Source organism: Grammomys surdaster, unplaced genomic scaffold, assembly GCF_004785775.1.
Source record: "Grammomys surdaster isolate TR1022 unplaced genomic scaffold, NIH_TR_1.0 219, whole genome shotgun sequence".
NCBI lineage: Eukaryota > Metazoa > Chordata > Mammalia > Rodentia > Muridae > Grammomys > Grammomys surdaster.
Genome location: NW_021604664.1, coordinates 2,942,297 through 2,961,804, shown reverse-complemented (window position 1 = coordinate 2,961,804; position 19,508 = coordinate 2,942,297). Strand labels below are relative to the sequence as shown.

The 19,508-nt window shown below is 51.6% G+C and overlaps 2 protein-coding genes across 3 annotated transcripts in view; both read left to right on the top strand.

Moving 5' to 3' along the window:
• The window catches only part of Qsox2 (quiescin sulfhydryl oxidase 2), a 28,369-nt gene extending 18,330 nt beyond the window's left edge, over positions 1-10,039 (top strand). Inside the window, exons 9-12 of the mRNA XM_028772939.1 lie at positions 560-682; positions 1,695-1,845; positions 5,179-5,367; positions 7,661-10,039. Of these exons, the coding sequence (XP_028628772.1) occupies positions 560-682; positions 1,695-1,845; positions 5,179-5,367; positions 7,661-8,208 (1,011 nt within the window). The 3' untranslated portion in view covers positions 8,209-10,039. The remainder of the gene's footprint in view (positions 1-559; positions 683-1,694; positions 1,846-5,178; positions 5,368-7,660) is intronic.
• A 1,065-nt stretch (positions 10,040-11,104) lies between these two features.
• Lhx3 (LIM homeobox 3) lies at positions 11,105-19,217 on the top strand. Of its 2 annotated transcripts, none has more exons than XM_028772956.1 (6): positions 11,105-11,246; positions 15,278-15,449; positions 16,219-16,421; positions 16,899-17,050; positions 17,146-17,314; positions 17,874-19,217. In XM_028772956.1, exons 1-6 carry the CDS (start codon positions 11,159-11,161, stop codon positions 18,290-18,292), a joined length of 1,203 nt encoding a protein of 400 aa, XP_028628789.1. In that variant the 5' UTR covers positions 11,105-11,158; the 3' UTR covers positions 18,293-19,217. The 2 variants fall into 2 exon arrangements, with proteins under 2 accessions (XP_028628789.1, XP_028628788.1); XM_028772955.1 differs by lacking the exon at positions 11,105-11,246 and adding an exon at positions 12,806-13,036.
• The last annotated feature ends 291 nt before the right edge of the window (positions 19,218-19,508 follow it).

Below are 19,508 nucleotides of genomic sequence, written 5' to 3'. Positions count from 1 at the left end.
GAGGACAAACAATAGACTATCCAGAGAGAAAGAGAGAGAGGACAAACGATAGACTATCCAGAGAGAAAGAACCAGCAGGGTTCTCTTAGCTACTTGCTCTCCACTGTTACTAGTCAGCCACTGGGCTGCATGTCCTCACTGCCTGTGCTAGCTTCTTGTTCCTACACCTTGTAAGGCAGTTGGGTAGAGGTAGTAAAAGAGGCTATTAGAACTGAAGAATTGCAGAAAGAGAGGATAAGTATGTGGGAGTGTCTTCTGAGGGCTACTGTGCTCTGGATAACTTGGTAATATACCATACCCAGCAGTCTCCCTGTCTAATGTCATGAAATAGCCATCTGGTATCCCTCTAGTTCTTGAAGAGGCCCCAGTTCTAGGTTGGTCTTAAGGTTGAATCCATTTTCTTAAAGGACTGCCTGAGGCAGGGCGTGTGTTGGTGTGGGGCTTTGACCATGCTTTGTGGACTTTGTCACAAGGTCATAGCTCTCTGTGCTGCTTTCAGACCTTGGTAGGTAGTGGCAGTTTTTCTCAACATCTCAGAGGAAGGGGTCTTCTTTCCTAGCTGTTCCCTGGCCGGCCACCAGTCAAGAAGCTCTTGGAGACACTGCAGGAGTGGCTGGCCAACCTCCCCCTGGACAAGATTCCATACAATGCCATCCTAGACCTAGTCAACAACAAAATGCAGGTGAGTCCCAGCACTGGCCATGTCTAGTGTACATACTCCCATTTCCTGCATTTCACGTATTTTTTTCTGCTGCTCAGGCCTGACCGGGACCCAGAGTTGGGAGAAAGGAAAAATAAATCTATCCACCCATGGTGCCTTCCTGGCTTTGCTGCTAGTACTTGTTACCACAGTGCAAGCCCCATCTCCCTGCTTGGATAAAACTGTCTCCCCATGTAGAAAATCCCTATGTCCTCATGTGGAAAAGCCCCATGTCTCCAAGTAGAGAAGCCTCATGATTTTTAGTGTTCCTATTTCTGTGGTGACTTCATGCGCACATCCTTACCTCAGTGATGCTGGCAGGCTACACTGAAGCTTCAGTTTAAGGACAGCTCAGCAAGAACACAGAGAGCTGCCTTCAAACAGCACAGCACCCAAGGCTTTTGGGTTTTACATTGTTTGATTTCTTCCTTTCTTCCTTCCTTTCCTTTTTTCTTTCCTTCCTTCCTTCTTCCTTCCTTCCCTGTCTGTCTGTCTGACTGACTTTTTCTCTCTCTTTCTTTCTCTCTCTCTCTCTTTCTTCCTTCCTTCCCTTCCTTCCTTCCTTCCTTCCTTTCTTTCTTTCTTTCTTTCTTTCTTTCTTTCTTTCTTTCTCCCTTCCTTCCTTCCCTTCCTTCCTTCCTTCCTTCCTTCCTTCCCTTCCTTCCTTCCTTCCTTCCTTCCTTTCTTTCTTTCTTTCTTTCTTTCTTTCTTTCTTTCTTTCTTTCTTTCTTTCTCTTTCTTTATCTTTTTCTTTCTTTCTTTCTTGAGATGTTTCTCATGTAATCCAGGCTAGCCCCAAACTCAATTCTCCAGTCTTAGCCAACTAAATCTAGCCTTAATTCCAAGTGCTGAGATTATAGGCATGCAGTGAGAAGAAGCTTTGATAAATACGTACCCTTGGGTGATCATCTCCCCATTCAAGGCCAGAGGCATCCTGCAGCTAATGTTAATTTTAACATTTATCTTGTATTCTTTGTGGATGTTTTCCCCTCAGATTTCTGGAATCTTTCTTACCAGCCACATAAAGTGGGTGGGATGTCAAGGAAGCCGATTGGAGTTGAGGGGCTACCCATGCTCCCTCTGGAAACTGTTTCATACTTTGACGGTTCAGGCCTCCACCCATCCAGAAGCGCTGGTTGGCACAGGTAACTATTGCCTAACCGTGCTGACACTAGTGGCCTTCTGTGTCCACTGTCTAGTTGGAATGCATGGCAGATGCAGCATAAGCACCCACAAGGCAAACCTTGATGTGTATGAGGTGCCTGCCAGTCGCATAGCTGTTCCGGGGCAGAGGACACAGTCAGTGTAACGGTGAGCATCTCAGAGTGCAGACAGGACAGGCAGGAGAGCGGCCTCTGCATCCTCTGCCATCGCAGCCTCACTTTAAACTCACCTTGATTTACTCAGTAAAATAAGGCAAGTGAACCCTGTTTACTGAGGCCTATCATTTATCATTTGTTCTAGAACAATTTAGCCTCAAATTGAGCAGCTAGAGTTTCTTTGGGTTAGGAATCTTGAGTGTGGTTTAACCTGGGTTCTCGGCTTCAGTATGATGAGACCCAATTCAACTTGGGATAGACCCACTTCCAGGCTTTCTCAGTACCCACTGGCTGCTCCCCCCAAGGCCCTCAGGTCCCTTCTGTGTCCCACTAGAGGCTCCCATCCATTTCTCTAAGGCCCGCTCACATCTTGGAAGCTGGCTTAGTAGGAGGGAGCCAGCAGAAGAGTCGTGCTCGTCACTTCAGTCATCTTGGTCTCACTGGGCCCACTCTGCTACTGTGGGAACAAAGCCTGTGCATTCTGAGTTTCAGAGGCAGAGACTGGGCACTGCCTGTCACAAGGAGTGAAACTACACGGCCTGAGGACAGGGCCTGACAGCTGTTAGTACTTCCACAATAGCACATTAGATATGGCCAGGTGGATACTTTCCAGTCCATCTAGCCCCTGGAGCTGTAGAGCAAGTGCCTGTCCTTTAGCTCTTGTGCCTCAGTCTGTCTGACCCACATATGTCCAGTCACGTTGATACCAAGCGGTAGTGGAATCCATGAGATCCAGAGTACCTTCTAATAACATCATAAAATTCCTATAATCCTGTGGTGGTGTCAAACCCCTACCACTTTGCTTGCTCATGTTAGATGGGTCCGCAGCTGGGTCTGGCTGGGCTGCGTGATTCTTCATTTCCTCCTATTGCTTGTGTGGGTGTGTGGTGGTAGCTGGCCATCCACAGGAAGGCTTGGATTCACTCAATCCTGCAGACTAGACTCAGCTTCCTACTTGGTGGCACCAAGATCAGGAAGAACCTTGAGGGCTTTGGCAGGCTGTCGTTCAGCTATATTCTGTTTGTCTAGACTCAAAGCTAGGAAAATAGACCCACTTCATTACAGAAGCACCCAAATCACTTTGCAAAAGGGTGTGTTCAGGATACTGGGAGGTTGGTCAGTCTTAATCTCACATTCCCATTGGAATCAGAAGGAAGAGGAGCACACAGCAGGGAGAAACCCCAGAAACAGTCCAGACACTGGGATCAGACCCATAGTGCTATGTGACTTAATGTATCAGGACTACTCCTAAAACAGGCCAACTCCAGGAGTCTCTTGTTTATGTGCCTGCCGAAAGGAAATGAGTGCTCCATGCTCCTGCCATGCTAGCTCCTCAAAATACTGCTGATGTGTGCTCAACGAAGAGTGCTTGAAGAAAGTTTGGAGCAGCCAGAGACAGGTCCTAGAACACACTTGATGTCTGCATGACACACATCAGGCAGGCAGCTGCAGCAGTCTGTCCTCATGAGGAAAGTAGTCCCCTGCCAATGGAATTGGGTCATGTGGGGACCAGGATTAAATCTTTGAGGTTTTCTTTTCTCACAGCTGGTTTAAACCCGTCTACTAAAGTGCTGCCTGCATGCTCTAACCCTCCCCCAGGTAGTGGTTTATGGTTCTTGTCCACTTTAAAGATTAGAGCTGGAGTGAGCAGTGGTTTGGTGGGTATGAGGAGGGATTACTGTGATGTGAGGCAGATGTTTGAAGATCTAGTAGGGAGAGGAGGGCAAGCTGGTCACAAGTCTAGCAATGGTATCTCACACCAGGCATTGGCCAGCTACCAGTGGGTATAATCAAAGTCAGCAGGAACAATGGTATGCTGGTTTTCATTCCTGGATGCAAAGGCACTAGTGTAACTCCTCATGTCCCAGAGCTTCTTGTGGACACACCCCTGGGTCAGGGTAGATTGAGAAGTTAGACCCATGAAAGTTGCTGTGGAATGAAAGATTCCTTCCCTAGTGGGAAATGCACTTTCTGCTTAGTCACTTTGTGGGGCTAGTCTCTTTCTTGCATGCTTACCTCTGGCTGCTTGCTTCTGCTTATGGGATATATTGCTTTCTGAAAATGCTGTGTACCTGTCAGAGCTGCCGCTTCTATCCTGTAAACCTCTGTTGTGCTAAGAATCATGGCCCTAGATGCTGGACTTTTGAATTTTAAAATCAGCCAGGTGGTGGTGCATGCCTTTAATCTGAGCACTGAAGAGATAGAGGCAGACAAATCTCTTGAGTTCCAGGACAGCCTCATCTACCCAGTGAGTTCCAAGACAGCCTGGGCTACACAGGGAATCTCTGTCTTGAAAAACAAAACAAACGAAAAGACTCACCAGTAGTTTTATAATTCTGTAATTCCAATACTCAGGAGGCTGAAGCAAAAGGACAGCCTTGAGTTCAAGGCCAGCCTGAGCTCTATTGCAAGTTCTAGGCCAGCCAGGATGACATAGTACAAGCCTACTTCCAAAAATCTAAACAAAAGAATAAAACTCACCATTTGGAGATGCTCAGTCCTCTTGAAAGAGTGCAGCCCTTGCCAGCCTGCATCCCTGTCAACCTCCAAGAGAGAGCCCTGGCAGCTGGCCAGTTGGTAACTGTTACTGCCCATCTGCTCAGGGAAGATTGTACACAGCCATATTTGCTCTTGGACCTAGTGGATTCTGAAACAGGATGGCCCCTGGCTCAGAGTGAGAGCCTCACCTCTACAAGTGTCACCTTTAGGTGACAAAGGAGGCAGTGCACACAGCTGGCAGACTGGCAGATCCAAGGGAAAACACTCTCTGGGGCTAGCTAGGTTGTTTTGTGGGTCCTGAGGTCAAGACCAGAGACAATCAGGGCCATGGTTGAGGAATGCTAACACATTCCTTTTAAAGCTTATGGGGATCGAGGCATCTGGGTTATTGGGCTTGTTCCTCTTGGAACTAGCACTCAACCTTCAGAGTGCCCATGCTATTGACATGTTCCCAGTGTGACTGCTACTGTCCCTGTGCACTGGGAGAAGCCTTTACCACCCCAGCTGTACTGTGGTATCTGGGGAACTTATCCCATGGCTTCTCTTGGAGTATTTGGGGCCACTCCACGCTCTTAGTATCTTTCCCTGTTTGAGCCGTTTGGCAGGTCCAGGGTTTGATGATCCTCAGGCTGGCAGCACTGATGCTATTTCCTTCTGCAGCCTTTGAAGGTGACCCCCAGGCTGTGCTGCAGACCATGAGGAGATACATTCGCACATTCTTTGGGTGCAAAGAATGTGGTGAACATTTTGAGGAAATGGCTAAGGAGTCCATGGATTCTGTGAAAACTCCAGACCAAGCTGTTCTCTGGCTTTGGAGGAAGCACAACATGGTAAACAGCCGCCTGGCAGGTGAGAGGCCTTGCTATTCCAACACTTGGGCACATAACCTTGAGCCTGGATCTGGAGGGTCCAACACACTTAAAGCCCCCCAAGGGTGCCCTGGACATTGTGCTTGAGGACAGTGAGTTCCCTCTTGCTACTGCTTACTCAGGGTGTGTCTGTGTCAGATTGTGTCCCATTGGCTTTGGAGCTCCTGGCCCATGTGGACACTGATGGGGCTCATTCTTTGCCCATGTTTCCCTCCAGTACCACTCTCTACAACTTTACCACAAGTAATTGTGAACTCAGAAACAAAACAAAACAAAACAAAAACCTATAGTAATTATTATCTTTAAAATCTGTTCTCAGGGACTAGAGATTTAGTTCAATTTTTAAAATTCTTACCCTGCAAGCATGAGGATCTGAATTGATCTATTAAAAAAATAATCTGGGTACAGCAACACATGCCTATAATTCTGGTGCTGAGAAGGTAGAAAGGATCCCTGGATCTTGCTGGCCAGTCTAGCCCAATCCAGTCTGCAAACTCCAGGTTCAATGAAAGACCCTGCTTCAGAACCTAAGAGCGTCAGAGTAACTGAGGAAGATGCTCAGTGCCCTGGCCCCTTCCATAGTGTGCACACATAGCACATGCACACAGACATGCACACACATCTCAGACTGCTGAGAAAACCTCACACGTGAGAGGGCCCATGTAATCTGTCAGGGTTAAGTAATTCCTACTATTCTGAAATCAACGGCAGATTAAAATTAGGCTTAAGAGTAATTCTACTGAGAAATGAATTTAATAGAGATGAACGGAAAATGTCACTAAACTCCTGGTTTTTGTTTAATCCGCTGTATTATAAAGCATATTACAACTGAAGCACTAAAGAAAATTGGTTTTTCTTGGCACCAAGAGCAGACGGTGCCTTTCGTGTGGAGGATTTGCTTTGTCTCAAGGCGCTGCCTTAGTGGCCCTTATACAGGGATTTCTCTCTAATGCCTTCCCTGTCTCCCTCCCACCAGGCGCCTGGCTCTGAGGCAGCCAGAACAAGACACCAGCTGGGCCTTGCCCAATCCAGGGGCCCTGTTGTCATTTGTCCCCCACCACAAGTACCCACATCATTAGGCTACAGCAGGAAGGGGCTGTATAGCCTGGTATAATGTTGTTCCTAAGATTCCTCACCTGCTCACTAGTCCCACTACCAGCATAGAGATTGGGTCTCCATCTTCTTGTCAGACCTGTGCTTTGTTTTAGAGAGACTCCTGATATGTGTCTTTTTTTAGAAGACTCCTGATATGTGTCTCAGAGAGTTCCTCCTCACCTCCTACTAGCTGACTCCTTTCAGGGAGTGCTGGCTGGCCTTGGCCTTGTCTCCTCAGCCTGTGTGTAGCACCTATAACACACACAAAAATGATCCTGCCTTTATGTAACTCTGTACACACTCTGGAGCAGAAGAACACAGCTAATCACAGCAGAGCAGTGTGCACTTCCATCTCGGGGGAGGGATCAGGGGAACAGTAGGCATGTGGGAAGCCCCAGGCCAAACACCCTGGGAGAGTCATGTTGCTGAATGGGAAGGTGAACCACAGCTAGGAACCATGGGAGAGCAATGCTGGGTGACCTCTTATGTGTGCTTGCCTATACACATGTGGGGATGATCTGGGAGGTGGCAAGATCAAGGAACCAGGTTCCACTTAGGAGCCAGGTTCATATGTGCTGCAGGATGTCCTGTTTTGTCTAAACATGACTTCCCCTACTGGAGTCAAGTCTAAGGTCTTTAGGAATCTTCAGGGCCTGGGGGGTCAGGGGAAGGATCTAGAGTGTGGAGAGATGTTAGAGTAGATAGTATCTGGGGAGGGGGGTGCTTCCAGCAGCCAGAGTGCTGGAGAGTGAGGGGGTAGGTCTCAAGGGCACTTTAAGGCAAACACAGGCTGACCATGGTGGTGTAAGCAACTGGCAAGTCTCTATAATTTCAAGGCCAGCCTGGTCTATAGAACAAGTTCTGGGACAATAGAGCTACACAGAGAAACCCTGTCTCAAACAAAATAGGACACCGAAGTGAGAACTTGATGGACCGGTGCAAGAGGGAAGGTCTAGGTGAGTCACAGAGGAGTGTAGTCCCTTGAGAGGCAAGGAGAGTCCGGAATGCAGTGTACTTCCTTTGTATGCATGGCTTGCCAGAAAGAAGAGGGCATTTGCATGCCCAGGAGTGGTGGAGGGAGGAAAGCTGAGACAGTTAGTGTGCTAGGTAGGGTGAGACATACTAGCATCCTGTGGCTAAAAGGTTTCTCTGTGGTTCTCTCTTCTCCTCCCTTCTAGGCCATTTGAGTGAGGATCCCAAGTTTCCAAAGGTTCCATGGCCCACTCCAGACCTCTGCCCAGCCTGCCATGAGGAAATTAAAGGCCTAGACAGCTGGAATGAGGGCCAGGTGCTTGTGTTCCTGAAGCAGCACTACAGCAGAAACAACCTGGTGGACACATACTCTGTGGACCAGGACAGTCCTGGTGAGCGGAAAGCCCAGGGTAGAGAGCAAGAAGACAGCAAAGATCTTCACCCCTCGGGGAAGTCCTGGAGACACCAGGATGCTGAGAGTCTCCGTCCACCCCATATACTGGGCCCCAGAACTGACCCTTCCAAGAGCCTGCAGCACAGGCTGGACCTAAGACTCCAGAGCACTCAGGGGCCCCAGGCACTTAAGGAGGCCAAGGCAATCGTGCCCTTCCTCGGGGTTGGCTTCTCCAGTCTGGACATGAGCCTCTGTGTGGTGCTCTACGTGGCCTCCTCCTTGTTCTTGATGATCATGTACTTCTTCTTCAGAGTAAGGTCCAAGCGGTGGAAAGTTCGGCTCTACCACCCAACTGTTTAGAGCACCTGGGCCAGTCATGACGACTCAGAGGAAGCCTTTGAACTACCCACACACCTGCAGCTTTAATGTTGGGATCAGGGATTTTGCAAATGTGCCCAGCATAGTGTCTGGAGATGCATGTTTTGTTTTTCATACAGGAACTTTTTTTTTTTGCCTTGCTGGTATCTTGCCCTCACCTTCCCAGCCTCCATGTTAGACTAGTGTGTATTTGGCCCTGTAGAAGGATGCAGGTTCCCCCACAGCCACACAGCCTTCCATGTTGCTGCTCCTTCCATGAGGCCTCAAGTCTCCGTTTGCTCCCATTCCCCCACCCCCTCTCTCTGACGCAGTATCCAGAGATGAGCAGCCAAAGCACAGAGGCCTCTACAGATATCACACGCCTGCCACAGCTGTGGGCTGTGCTCCTGCATAGCCTGTTGTGCTTTCATGGGAGTTTAGGGTGCTCTAAAGTTGAACAGGGAAGTCTGGTCACCTTGTGGGGTGTAGGGCCTAGAGGCCACTAAGTTATGTTGTAGCTTCCCTGCGTCTTAAATAACCAGATCAAGCTGTAATGCAAACTTGGTCCCTGTGGGACAGTGCAGTCTCCAGGAAGCCTCTAGAGCTCCTGTCATGTCTTTCATATACACTGCAGAAGACACTGGTGGGGGCATGGGATGCTACCCCTGCATACTAGGCATCCTGGCCTTGAGGATAACTTAAAAACAACAACAATGATTTAAATTAAATACATTTTTTTGTAAAATCCCATTGGTAAACTTGTGCCTAAAGACTTTTTAAAAAATGGACTAAGTCTACATTTCTGGAAACATTCCTACTGAGACCCTCATAGCTCAGGAGCTTCTTTTTATTTGGATAAAGCAAGCTAGTCTTCTGTGAGTGAGTGAGTGTGTGTGTGCGCGTGCGTGTCTGCTCACATGGATGTGACTAGGTTAAATATACATTCCACTTTGCATAGTCTGTGCTTTATATTTGCATCCTTCCCAGTTACAATCGCCCACATAGGTACCATTTAAGACCCTGTATTATCAGTGTCTCTGCTGCCACTTAAGACAACGGACAGCTGTCTCCTTGGGCTTTTGTTAACCCTCCTTTCATCACATAGGAGGATCAGTTAGTTGAGAGCCAGGCCTCCCTGGCTGGGGCCGATGGCTGGACTCAGCCACCTGAACCTCCTACTTCACGTCCTAGTGGCAGGAAGTTGCTTCTTTGCAACCTGGAGCCCTGTGCTTAAAGACAAACAAGCTAGTTCATCCTTCGGTGTTTCTAAGGATGAACACCTCTGGTCTATCAGTTTGAGAACTGGGCCTATTAAAGGGCAGCCCCAGTGAAATGCTTGAGCCCACAGTTGAACCACTGGGGGGCATTGTTGAAGGGGGCTTCCCCAACTGTGGCCCTGGCGTGGCTGGTGTTTGCAGAAGCCCACTCTGGGCAGATCCTACTTTCAGCTGCCCTTGTACAGTCCCAGGTAATCCCTTAGGGGACAAGCACACCACGGACATCCCTGTTTGAACTGTTCATTCTGCAGTGAAAAGGCTTGCATTCCTCCAGGTCCCTGTTCAGTGCACAGACGCACCTTTGGGCCAAGTGTAAAGTCTGTTCTAAAGTCTGAAGTTTTATAAGAGGTATTATGACTAATGTCTAGACTAGTTCAGTAATTTAAATGTTTATTTATTTTTTAATGCAAAGATTTTGAGTAAAAAGCCAATTGGCATGAAAATGTCAATGAAATTTCTTAACTTAAAAAAGGGGTACATTTTGTATTTAAGTAGACTCTAATATGCACATTGTAAGAATAAAGAAATTTGACATTTAATAAAGTTGTTACAGTTTTTTGAGGTGTGAGCAGCTTTATATAAAGCTAGATTCAGGAAATTCTCTAAACCCCCTCCCTTCTAGTTTGCAGACCCAACTCTGAAGTTCTAGGGTTTTTGTATAAAACTAGAGGCTTTTGGGAGAACAGCCTAGAGGTCAAGCAGACAGTGAAGAGTGAGAACTAACTAAGCTAAGAGCTGCAGCACTCCGTGCCTTTGTTAACAGAGCACAGGGAGCCAGGCAGTGGTGGCACACACCTTTAATCCCAGCACTTGGGAGGCAGAGGCAGGTGGATTTCTGAGTTTGAGGCCAGCCTGGTCTACAGAGTGAGTTCCAGGACAGCCAGGGCTACACAGAGAAACCCTGTCTGGAAAAACTAACCAACAACCAAACAAACAAACAGAGCACAGGGAGTGTCGGTGCTTCCTCACACAGTCTCTGAACCACAGAGCCTGGGAGGACCAGCCAGTCAACCTAGAAGCTGCTGAGCCTCACCAAATGGCCCTCCCATCTGTTCCTAGCCTGGGGCAGATTGCCCTGCAGGCACCAGAGAACTGCTCAGGACCCCTCAGCTCTACAGTAGCTGGTGGGTTTGCACACATGACCCTTTTCCAGAAGTGGGGCTTGGAGAGGAGGGTCTAAAATCTGCCCGCAGAGTACTGACTGCAGGTGGTTGAGTTCTTAGAGGCCACCAGCAGCAGTTGGAGGCTTTTGACCTGTGCCTGCAAGCAGGCCTTTGGACTGAGAATCTATTCTACCAGGAGAGGGCAGTCCATAACAGCCCAGAGGCTCTCAAACCCGTGTACTACGAAGGCCCAGAGCCCAGGACAGAACAAGTCAGGAGCCACTATGCTATTCTGTGATAGGTAAAGGAAGGTCCTGAGAAAGGGCTACTATACATCATAGACTAGTCAGACTCAGTCCTGGAGTGACGCCAGCCTGACTCCGCCTGCCCAGGCCTGGAAGAGGTGAAGGGCGGGGACAGAGGAGGGGCGGGGCAGGCTGGTGAAGGTCCCCCAGCACGATAGTGCCTTCTTCAGCACCACGGACAGCGCCAGGCCAATGAGTGGGCCACGGTCTGAAGGAGATCCGGCACTCCAGGGAACACCTTGCACGAACCACTGGATTAGTGACTGCCATGCTGCTGAAAGCGGAACTCGATTGCCACCGAGAGCGGCCTGGTGCCCCTGGAGCTGCTGCCCTCTGTACCTTCGGCAGGACTCCAGGTAAGAGCAATTGCAACCCAGAGGCCTCCATGCCAGGCAGGGAGAGAGACAGAATTCAGAGGGGTGACCAGGAGGGAGTAGCATAGGAGTGGCTTCGGAGAAAAAAATACCAGGTGATAGCAGGCAGGGAGGACAGGAAGGCTACAGGGTCAACAGTGACCAGAAAGGCCTGGGGCTGGCCTGAGATGATGTTGAGGAACATAAAGGACCCTAGAGATTGAATGCCCTACACCTTCCAGAACTGCTTTGACTTGCAGCAAGGATCCCCAGGCCAACTCTCCCGCTTGAACTCTGATCCCCAAGGGCCATTTCATTGCCATGGATGATGGAAAATAATGGAGGCATTGTTGGCGGCAAGCCAGATGCCCAGCAGTGTGGAGCCGCCTCTTCCCTAGTCTAGCCACACATGGCCCCGACCCCATTGCCTCTGCAACGGCTGACATTCAATGGCTCACATCCCAGCTCACCCAGCACCCATTTCACTCCAAGCTGGTGTTTCTGACCTTCTCGGAATAACAAGTACAGAGCAACATGAAGGGATGGCTGCAAGCACAGGGCTCTTCCTGAGGCAGCAGGTGTGCTGGGACCACGTGGGAATCCTGCGTTCTTTCATTCATCCTTCCCATTCTGTGCTCTGATCAGTCACAGTCCTAGGGACAGAGGCAGAGCAGGGCAAGTAGAGGAACCAGGAGGGTGGCAGCAACTTGCTGATTCTGCAAACACTTCTAGGGTGTCCCTGATAGTTGCCAGAGCGCTACACCCTGCTGGATTCTGGTTCCTACCAGTGACTGCACAGGTCTGGCTCTGTCTCCTGGCTGGGTACTAGGAGCCCTCAGCGAGGGCACATGCAAGGATAGAATAGGTTCTGGTGGGCTCACCTGTTCGGATGGGGATTAGATGTGGAAATCCAGGTGCAGGGATTGTTCTAAGGAGTTGGGGTGTGGAAGTGAGGATAGATCTCAGGGCTTCCGCAGCTCAACCCTTTTCTGACCTAGAGTCTTGGTGTGTTCCTGCAGACACCAGACCTAAGCTCCTAAGAATTGTTCCTTCTCCCTGCACTGGCTCCAGGAGGCAGTTCCAGTGGTGGGATCCCGAAGTGTCAGAGTTGGGGGGGGGGGGGCTTCAAATCGAACTCCTTGCAGCTCTACCGTGGCTTCTTTGCCTCCACGTTCCCTCGGTGGCTATCATGTTGCCCTTCTGCTGACCAGGTGTGGTCCCAATGCTTTCCAGCTCCGGTTCAGAGGCTAAACGTGAGCAAAGAGAATGCAGTCCCCTCCCTGCCACTTCCCTCAGACTTCAGCCTTCCGGGGGCCTTAGCGAACTTGCTTGGGGCAGGGGTGAGCATCTGTGGGAAGTCTTGAGTGGTTACCGTGCTGTCTCCGTCTTCGGGAAGTGCAAGCCGGACGGCTTCTAGGCACCTCGGTTCCGGCTGAAAAGCGCACAGAGCCTCCAGTGGCCTCAGGTGGCCTGGGGAGCGACTCTGCGACCCCCGGCCGAGCCCCGCCCCGCGGCCCCGCCCTCCGCCGCTCCGCCCTCCGCGGGCCGGAGGCTTGGCGCCCAGAGTCCTCCCGTGGGCACAGCGCCCAGCAGCGACACGAGTCGCTCCGACGCCAGCTCGGAGTCTCTGCAGCGGTGACCTCGCCGGACCCAGGGGAAGTTCAGGGTCGGAGGGCGGCAGCACCAGGCACCCGGCCCCATGGAAGCTCGCGGGGAGCTGGACCCGTCCCGGGAATCCCCGGGCGGAGACCTACTGCTGGCGTTGTTGGCGCGAAGGGCTGACCTGCGCCGAGGTGGGTGCCCGACGGGGAGGCTGCACTGAACAGGCCCTAATATCCTCGGTTTTTTCTGGCCCTTGCGCGGAGGCCAGCAGAAGCCAGGGTATCTGGACAAGGGTGTGTCTGAGGGGTTCTAGCATGGCTAAGCAAAGGCGCCTCAAGCTTCAAAGTATGTAGCCCCCTGGTGCTGTGTTGTCCTGGCATTGGGAGCCCTTGGTGATTCAGAAACAGATTAGGGGACCCTTTGCAGCTCTGAGCTGGCTAAGGCCCTTGAGCTGGATGGAGAATATGAAGATGTTTCAAGACCCAGGAATCAGGGAGGAGGAATGTCTCCTTAGGAACTGCCTACACTCAGTCCCTTCCCCGTTTTCAGAGGGATTAGGGCCCGGTCATGCTGAATCACACATCTCCCCTCAGTTGTATCTTAGTGGCTACACCAGCAGTTTCTCGCTAGGCTGGTGGTCAAGAATCGATGACAGGGAAAAGTGGGACTGGTCCAGGCCTCCAGTTTCTTGGTGGTACCAGTCTTTTTGCAGGCTTTGGTTCTGGGGAATAAGAGCGCTTTCCGCGTTTTCAGGCTGAGAGTATAACTCGATGGGGAAAGAGGCAGTTAGGCTGACAGAAGGTCGGTCGAAGCAAGTGGGAAAAGGATTCTTTGCAGACTGGAGGGTCGGATATGACCTATTGGCTTATTTATCTATTTTCCGATGGTTTATGGGGATGGGTTATCCACAGGGGCTAGGAGGAAGAGGTGGAGGGGAGGATGAGAAATGGAGGGAGGAAGGCTTGTTAAGCTAGGCTCCAGAGCTCCGTGAGGCTTTCTAAGGCGCTGGTGGTTCCCATAGGCTCCACTGGGCCCTCCAACCCCGTGTAGGAAACTACTGAGACTGGAGTTCATCGTGCAACATAAGCAAGAGGAAGTCGCTTGGAGGCTGGGAGGCTTGTCGGTGCCTGCGGCTTTTGTAGGAAGCGGGTCCCCCGCTGTTGGCTCTTTGGTCGAGGCGCTGTCCGTATCTGGGTGCTGAATCTGCAATGTATAGCCGGTCCAGACACCCCACTCTCTTCTGGGTATCTTTGCGGTCTTACGACGGCTCTGGTGGTGCTCTGGTACAGCTACAGTCGATCTCCACGTCCACACTTCGAGATGTGGTTTTGCTCCGTGCGGGACAGCATCCATCGCAGGCTTGTGGCCAGTGCTGGAGGGAGGTGGGGAAGTCCTTTTCCATGTCCTCCCACCAGTGGAGGCTAGCCTGGAGCTAACCATCTGTAGCTAGAGATGTAAAGACACTGATGTGGGTGTGGGTCCTGAACATGGTTCTCCTTTATTCTAGAAACCTCTCCTAAATTATCAGGGAGTCGTTATCCTGTGAACATAAAGAAGATCCCCTAAATGCTTACCTGGCTCTTGAAAGGCACCTTTAGATTTTTCCCACCCAGTTTCCCTGAGACCTGCCATCTCTGGGGGATGAGAACTTAGAAGAATTGGTGGTGTAGAGAGTTGAAGTCACCCACTGTGCACTGCAGCTCACACCTGAACAGCAGAGCTTCCGTATCTATCATATCCATCTGAAAGCATATGTGTGTGTTAAGAAAGTCATAGCCAGTGCACTCACAGGTACCTGCTGCCATTCAAGCAAGGCCAGCACCTATTTATCCACACGGAGATGCCGCAGGCAAGGGCCAGCGCTGGACATCTCACTTTGCTAGAACTCTGCAGAGTGAAGCTAAGATGCTTTGTTCATCCCAAAGGCGATGAAGTTCCATGTGCGATCTCTTGCCCTTGCTAGTAAGGACATGTTTTCTTTTCGTTCTCTTTCTTGCTTTCTTTCTCTTTCTTTTTCTCTTCTCTTTCTCTCTCTCTTTCTTTTTTTCTTTCTCTCTTTCTTTCCTGGCTTTCCAGATCACTCCAAGGGTGAGGTTTTCGTTTGAGATGGACATGATCTGTCTGGCACTGGAAACACTTTGTAGAACAGTTATTCAGCTTACAGGACAGCCTGGTCACTTTTCTGCTGCGGACACATTTCTAGACCTAGTTCACTTTCCCTTAGCTGCAGTGAGACTGAGGGATACTGCAGGATACGATATCTGAGCACTACTCTCTCCGGGGAGCCTGGTGGCCCCAAAAGCTGACAGAAGATGGTGTCAGAAAAACAGATCCTTGCACAGCCCTAAGGCCTGCAAGCTGACTCCATCTGACGAAGGGGCCATTGTGCATCGTTTGTGGTCCCATGACCTAGCTTATTCTTGTATCCACAGAGATCCCGATGTGCGCGGGCTGTGACCAGCACATCTTGGACCGTTTCATCCTTAAGGCTCTGGACCGACACTGGCACAGCAAGTGTCTCAAGTGCAGTGACTGCCACGTACCTCTGGCTGAGCGCTGCTTCAGCCGCGGGGAGAGCGTGTACTGCAAAGACGACTTCTTTAAGTAAGCTGGCTGCCGAACTGCTTTCACAGAGCAGGGAAGAGTAGAAGGGGGCAGAGCTGGCAGAAAACAGGCTGGCAGTGAGTGCCATACCTAGGTCCCTACCCACATAGGGCACCCTGGAGTCTGGCCAAGCTCAGGATGGGGTTTCCCGTGACCTTGTTTAAAATAAAATTTTATTTTATGTATATATGTGAGTGGATACATATTCATACTATGCACTACATGCATGCCCGGTGCCCTCACAAGATTGAAGGGGCATCGGATCCCCTGCAACTGGAATTACAGACGATTGTGAGCTGCCTTCTGGGTGCTAGGAACGGAGCTCAGACCCTCTGGGAGAGCAATTAGTGTTCTTAACCACCCAGCCTAGCCGAATCTTCAGCCCAAGCATTACTGTTTAGTTTATTTTATAAACCATAAAAGCAGTCGTTAGATTAAAACAAAATTAACCCAAATTTGTAGAATTGTATGAGAATTACTCTCCCTCTTAAAATATGTTTTTGTTCCTTAAATATCTGGGAAGTGGGAAGCTCAGGCTTCCCGGAGCTGAGAGAACTGAGCCAGGTAAGGTCGCGGCCCTCTAGACCCATCTTTCCCAACAGCAAGAAGCAGGTTCTGCTACCCATGGTACTATGGCTCTGCCCCAGGAGGCAGGGCAGGGCTGACGGAGTCTTCCTGACCACACCTAAGGCTCTGGGAGCTGTCTGCGTTGAGACCCGCTCCAGGCGAAGGAGCCCCTCGGCTGAGCCGCACCCTGTGCATCCTGCAGGCGCTTCGGGACCAAGTGCGCCGCATGCCAGCTGGGCATCCCGCCCACGCAGGTGGTGCGCCGCGCCCAGGACTTCGTGTACCACCTGCATTGCTTCGCCTGCGTGGTTTGCAAGCGGCAGCTGGCCACGGGGGACGAATTCTACCTCATGGAAGACAGCCGGCTGGTGTGCAAGGCGGACTACGAAACAGCCAAGCAGCGAGGTCAGTGGGCGGAGATGGCCCTCACGGGTGATGAGGGAAACGCTCAGTCCTGGAGGCTGGGGACGGGAATTGGTTTGGTGCTGGGAGGTGGGGCGACCTGAAGCCCCAGGCACTGAGCAGACTGCTCCGGGAGCCTGCAGTAGCAGTCACATCGGCGGAAACAGGAGGTTGCCCGCTTTGAGAGAATTAGCAGCCCAGCATCCTTGACCATGAAGACCTGATTCACGCAAACTCTTAGAATATGGGGGTCGAGGACCATGTCTGGCAGCGATGCGCACCGCTGCGGGTTCCTAATACAGAGCCCGTCTGCCGGCGCTCTGCGTTCCGGGAAGCCAGCCGGGCCATGGGCGGCCTTTGCTTGGGAGCCAGGGCCCCATGGGCATCCAGAGATCGACGCGGGGCTCTTGGGGTGAAGCGCGGGGCGCAGGCTGGCGCAGCCGGAGCGGGCTAGCCGGCCTCACCGTTTGTCCCGCGCAGAAGCCGAGGCCACAGCCAAGCGGCCGCGCACCACCATCACCGCCAAGCAGCTGGAGACGCTGAAGAGCGCCTACAACACTTCGCCCAAGCCGGCGCGCCACGTGCGCGAGCAGCTCTCCTCCGAGACCGGTCTGGACATGCGCGTGGTGCAGGTCAGCGCTCGGCCGCGTCCCCCCACCCCCGGCCCCAGAAGGGCCACGCGCTTCGCGGGAAGCCGGGCGGCCACTCACCATCCCTAACCCCCCAGGTGTGGTTCCAGAACCGCCGGGCCAAGGAAAAGAGACTGAAGAAAGACGCAGGCCGGCAGCGCTGGGGACAGTATTTCCGAAACATGAAGCGCTCCCGCGGCAGTTCCAAGTCCGACAAGGACAGCATCCAGGAGGGCCAGGACAGCGACGCCGAAGTCTCCTTCACCGGTAAGTTGGCCTCATTAACTCGGGCTGGCCTCCGGGCTGAGTCCTCTGGCTGCCTCTCTGTTCACGTTGATTCACGTTGGCCCTGAGGTCCCTGTTCCTGAGGCTGCCGGCTGCAACTCTGGAATTATACAATACAAAACTTCCTGAAGGCAGAGAAGACACTTTCCTCCTACTCTGAGGGACCCAACTCTTATTTTCTACACCAGGAACGCTGCTCACATCCCTTAATACCCACTTCTGTTTGGGGTGTGTTGTGACCTGAGTTACTAGCACAGCCTCTGGGCCCTTACAGTTTCTCATCTATAAAATGAGTCCCTCCCAGGGTTGCAAGTCTCTCTGAGCAGAGATCAAAGCCTTCCTTGGAGGGTGCAGCTGAAGGGGCCCTGGGTAGCGGAGTGAAGGGGGTGGGGGCAGAAAGCTGGCCTAAGTCCTGAGAGTGCTGAAGAGACTGTGCTAACCCGTTCCTTCTTGTATAAGACAGTCTCCTCTGTTTCGTTAGGACCTGTAGTGTACTGATAGAGGCGCGAGCTTCTCAGACGAGCTCTCTTTTCTATTGCAGATGAGCCGTCCATGGCTGACATGGGGCCTGCTAGTGGCCTGTACAGCAGCCTGGGAGACCCTGCCCCTGCTCTGGGCCGGTCTGTAGGAGGCCTGGGCAGCTTTCCACTGGAGCACGGAGGCTTGGCAGGTCCAGAGCAGTACCGAGAGCTTCGCCCAGGCAGTCCCTATGGCATCCCCCCATCTCCTGCAGCCCCTCAGAGCCTTCCTGGCCCTCAGCCTCTCCTCTCCAGCCTGGTATACCCAGACACCAACTTGGGCCTTGTCCCTTCAGGGCCCCCAGGTGGGCCCCCAACCATGAGGGTGCTGGCTGGAAATGGACCCAGCTCTGACCTGTCCACAGAGAGCAGTGGTGGCTACCCAGACTTTCCTGCTAGCCCTGCCTCCTGGCTGGATGAAGTAGACCATGCTCAGTTCTGACCGACCCCCCCCCCACCCCACCCCCCCCCCGTTTCCCTGGCTCTAACTCAGAGGTCTTGGTGCTGCCTCTGAGTGGGCAGCTGGCCCCACTCCATGCTGTCCATTCCAAGGACCTCTGAGGAAAGGACAGGGTTCCCAAGTGGGAGAATAGGGACGGTTCCACTTCTAGGTTCTCTGGAGCTGAGGGGCTCCATGGGCCTTCCTTGGACACAAGGGTGGCCTGCCTGGTGGCTGTCCACAAGCCAGTGATTCTTGACTATTTCTTGTAAGCATTTCTCTTCCTTTATTGGCCAGTTAACCCTTGCTGCTATTTCCAACAAGGCAGGAGACCAGGCCCTACCTAAAGTCCTGGCATAAAACAATAGTAAAACTTGCTTCATCACTGATGAGGCTTGGTAGGAGACTGTGCTTGTGCCCTCCCTGGCCACTGACAAAACCTGGGAGCAGACCTCTCCTCCCCACTGTTGCCAGCTCTCCCTCCCTGGAGTCTCCAGATATTTCTGCTCTGGAATGCAATGTGTTGGAGGAGTGAAGCTTTCTAGAGCTCCGTCTCCAAGGTGCAGTCTCTGACCCTGTAACGGTGAGAACAATTCCTCTTCTGAGGCATAGCCTTCCTCAGGTGCAGAGCAAAATTGTGCACCATGGACAGACACCATTGCCAAACAGACTGTGGTCCTGTGCAGGGGGTGAGGTGGTCCTGCCAGCCCAGACCAGGAGGTCTCCCCTACAAGAGGAGGTTGGGCTGGGGGTCCTCCCAATCCAATTTGTCTCAGACACAAAGCTTGGCCTTGTGTAGGCTAAAATCATTCCTGTAAACCAGGATCTTGGCTACCTGTTGGTTCTGTAAACATCCTGTGACTTTTATTTATTCCCTGGTAATCCACTCTTTCCAAGACTTCAATAAATTTGTCAGTTTCAGTGCTAGTAGGTCTGTGTTTTTAGTGAGCCTGGAAGGTACAGCTGAGATTGTTGCTGGGGTAGGGAGTATCCTCTCAAATTGTAGTGGTGCTGGAGTGGCTAAAACAGGCCCCTGGTATCAATTTGGCATTTGTTCTCTTTGTTTTTTTGTGGTTTTTTTTTTTCTCCAAACCACTGAGCCCTGGAAACAGGCGTGGGGTTGACTGTCCATTCACAGGGGGAGTGGGGACTACGGTCTCTACCATCTCTCCTAGGCTGAGGTCTGGGATGTCCAAGGTGTCCAAACATAGCAGGGAGT

What these genes read in the sequence shown, in the direction of transcription:
- Lhx3 (XM_028772955.1), top strand. Translation starts at nt 12,943, where the DNA reads ATGGAAGCTCGCGGGGAGCTGGACCCGTCCCGGGAATCCCCGGGCGGA. An exon ending in AAGGGCTGACCTGCGCCGAG is followed by an intron (nt 13,037 to 15,277) that starts GTGGGTGCCCGA and finishes TTGTATCCACAG; the next exon opens with AGATCCCGATGTGCGCGGGC. An exon ending in TGCAAAGACGACTTCTTTAA is followed by an intron (nt 15,450 to 16,218) that starts GTAAGCTGGCTG and finishes TGCATCCTGCAG; the next exon opens with GCGCTTCGGGACCAAGTGCG.